At 19.3% G+C, this 2,906-nt stretch overlaps 1 protein-coding gene across 1 annotated transcript; it reads left to right on the top strand.

The window, feature by feature from the left end:
* Positions 1-1,517: 1,517 nt before the first annotated feature.
* Positions 1,518-2,359, top strand: PGO_004615 (variable surface protein; the record flags this gene model as incomplete). The annotated part of the gene is made up of 3 exons (XM_028691511.1): positions 1,518-1,529; positions 1,607-2,134; positions 2,234-2,359. 3 exons carry the CDS (start codon positions 1,518-1,520, stop codon positions 2,357-2,359), a joined length of 666 nt encoding a protein of 221 aa, XP_028547312.1.
* Positions 2,360-2,906: the final 547 nt, after the last annotated feature.

Raw genomic sequence — 2,906 nt, 5'->3', positions numbered from 1 at the left:
TTTTATTTTTGCAATATATATATTTAAATGTATTTTTTGGTGAATCTAAGTATTCTATGATATTATTTTACAAATATGTATGTTAAAGATTTTACAGTTTTATTATGTATATCTGTGTCTCAATTCATTTGAAAGCATTAATAACATATCATTTAAATTAATATAAACTTAATAATTATTAAAATAGATATATATATATGTACATTGTAAATCCTAAAAAAATACATCTACATAAAAATAAATATAACCATCATAAACTAAATTAATAGCGATTTATGTATACTTTAAACAGATAGTTATAAAACTATATAGTTTATAAAAAATAAGATAAATATTATATTAATATAATAAATAATAGATTTAAAATCATTGTATTTACATTTGTTCTATATATCTATTTTATTAATTAATATCTTTTAAATAACTTTTATAGAAGAAAACATAATTTTTATGTTATAAATATTAGAATAATATATAAAAATATAGAATAAAATATAAAAATACATTTTATAATAAAAGACTATTCACATATACATGGATTAATATAATAATTTCGCATTAGTTATAGAACTAATAAATATTTAATAAATAGGATTAATACATGTTATTATAGTTAACATTTATCTTTTTATATATAAGAGTGTATTAATTTAATAAACTCGGAAATACAATAACTCTAATATAATTAATATATCACATTCATAAATAGAACACCTAATTTTTGTAGGCAATAAAATTAATAATTATAACCCGAGAAATATAAATTGTAAATGTATATTGAATAGATAATAAAAGAGAGAACGGGAAAATACAAATGTAAATCATGTAAAACAAAATTATATAAAAGTAAACAAAGGAAACTCAATATTCATCTATAATGCCTGAATTAAATCCCTAAATATTTTTTCTTCAAGAACATATTTACTGCATTATTTAATTCCAGAAAAACATTTTATTCAGCATATATTAATATTTTTACATGAAATAATAACAAATTAATATTAATAATTAATTGAAATTTAATATATAAATGTGTTATATATATAACATTAAAAATTTTTGATAATTATACACTACAAAAACATTTAAGTTTTCCGAATGCTTATAAAAACGTGAATATCTTCTATCTATGTTTACAATATATGTATTTATATTTTTTATATTGATATATATGCAAAATTATTCGTAAAACCTGTCTCATTTAGAATTGAATAAAATAAATTATTTTATGAAAAATGTGTTTTTTTTCATTATGTTTCATAAAATGAATATTGTTAATCAGTAAATAAATTTCTCTTAAGTAACATAAGATAAAAAATACTTCCAATATAAGTCATAATAATAATAATAGTATAAAATTAATTATTATTTGTACTCATATATATAATGAACTAATTTTTCTAATATAACCAATTTGAATTTTTCTCATGTAGTGTGCAATTTTATATAAAATGCTAGTGTAATAATATTATAATATATTGATTCTTATGATTTAATCACTATAAAAATAATTAAATATGGCAGATGAAGTACGTTATAGAAAGTAATATATTTTAAAATTTTATAATTACTATCATCAGTCATATAATTAAATTTATATATATAGCAATATAAATTTTACTTTAATAAACAGACTTTTCTGAGTGAAAAATTCCCCCCAATTGAATTTACAAAGATATTGTTTAAAAAAGTTGATATAAGTATGGTAGAATCTATAATAAAAAACACTTCTATAGATCACGTTGATGTTGAAATCTTTTTAAATAAAATGAATCCAGATGTCATTGTTGAATATAACAAGTTAATAAAAGAACATATGTTAGATAATGAGAAAATTAATTATTGTAATGCTTTGAATTATTACTTAAATTTTATGACTGAAATAGTTAATGCATTAAAGATAAGTAAAGATATTATAAGTAGTATTATAAATTTTAATGTAGAAGGTGCTTGGATAAAATATTATTGTGATACATGTTATTGCAAAAGAAGAAAAAATGTCTATTCAACTCATGTAAATTGTTTGATAACAAAACTACGAGATAATATTTATGTAAATCATGATTTAGAAAATATTAAAGTAAAAGAACAAGAAGGATATTGGAGTAAAATTTTTCAGGAATCACATAATTGTGTTAATGGTAAAAAATTAATTATTACTAATATTTAAATAAATAAAACTCTATAGTATGGTTGATTTATTTATTACGTTATATAAATTCTTCAGTTTTAGAAAATTCAAGAACTGTTGCTTCAGATCCTTTTGTTGATAAATCGCGGAACCTTACTAAAGAAGTCACCTCAGTTGTGCATGCAAAATCACCAGGTAGGAGTTTTTCAAATGAATATTAATGCATAATACACTATTTACTCAGAATTATGATCTGCTCACAGAATACATATAGTTAAAACATTTTTAATAGTAGGTTTTATTATTTTTGGTATTATTATGGTTAATTTTGTATCATACAAAGTAATGTACTATTATTATAATAAAACATTTATAGTAAAAGAAATGTTGTAATTTATTTCAATAAAAAACTAATTCCTATACAATAAATATAGATCATATATTTATTATGGCTGAATTATTCTATTAGATAACTCCTCTTAGCACAAGGGAACGGGTTAAAGCAAAAATGAAGGAATTTTTAGAAATAAAAGCCAGTAAAAAGAGTAAAGAATCATTGTTATCTAATATAGATAACAGTCTATACAATATTTCATACATTTCATACCTTAAAAATTATGATAAGAATATTTGAGGAATGAGGACAAATGTAACACAGGAACAGTGTAACTATCTATTTTACTTATAAATTTATACATCAATGAATAAAATAAAGAACTACATGCATCATATAAGGATTGATTTACTAAATTTGTATTATAAAAGTGTGATATAT

This window comes from Plasmodium gonderi (assembly GCF_002157705.1).
Source record: "Plasmodium gonderi DNA, contig: Pgo-contig_1083, whole genome shotgun sequence".
NCBI classification, from domain to species: domain Eukaryota; phylum Apicomplexa; class Aconoidasida; order Haemosporida; family Plasmodiidae; genus Plasmodium; species Plasmodium gonderi.
The sequence above is the reverse complement of the archived record's forward strand: the minus strand, read 5'-3'. Positions and strand labels throughout refer to the sequence as shown.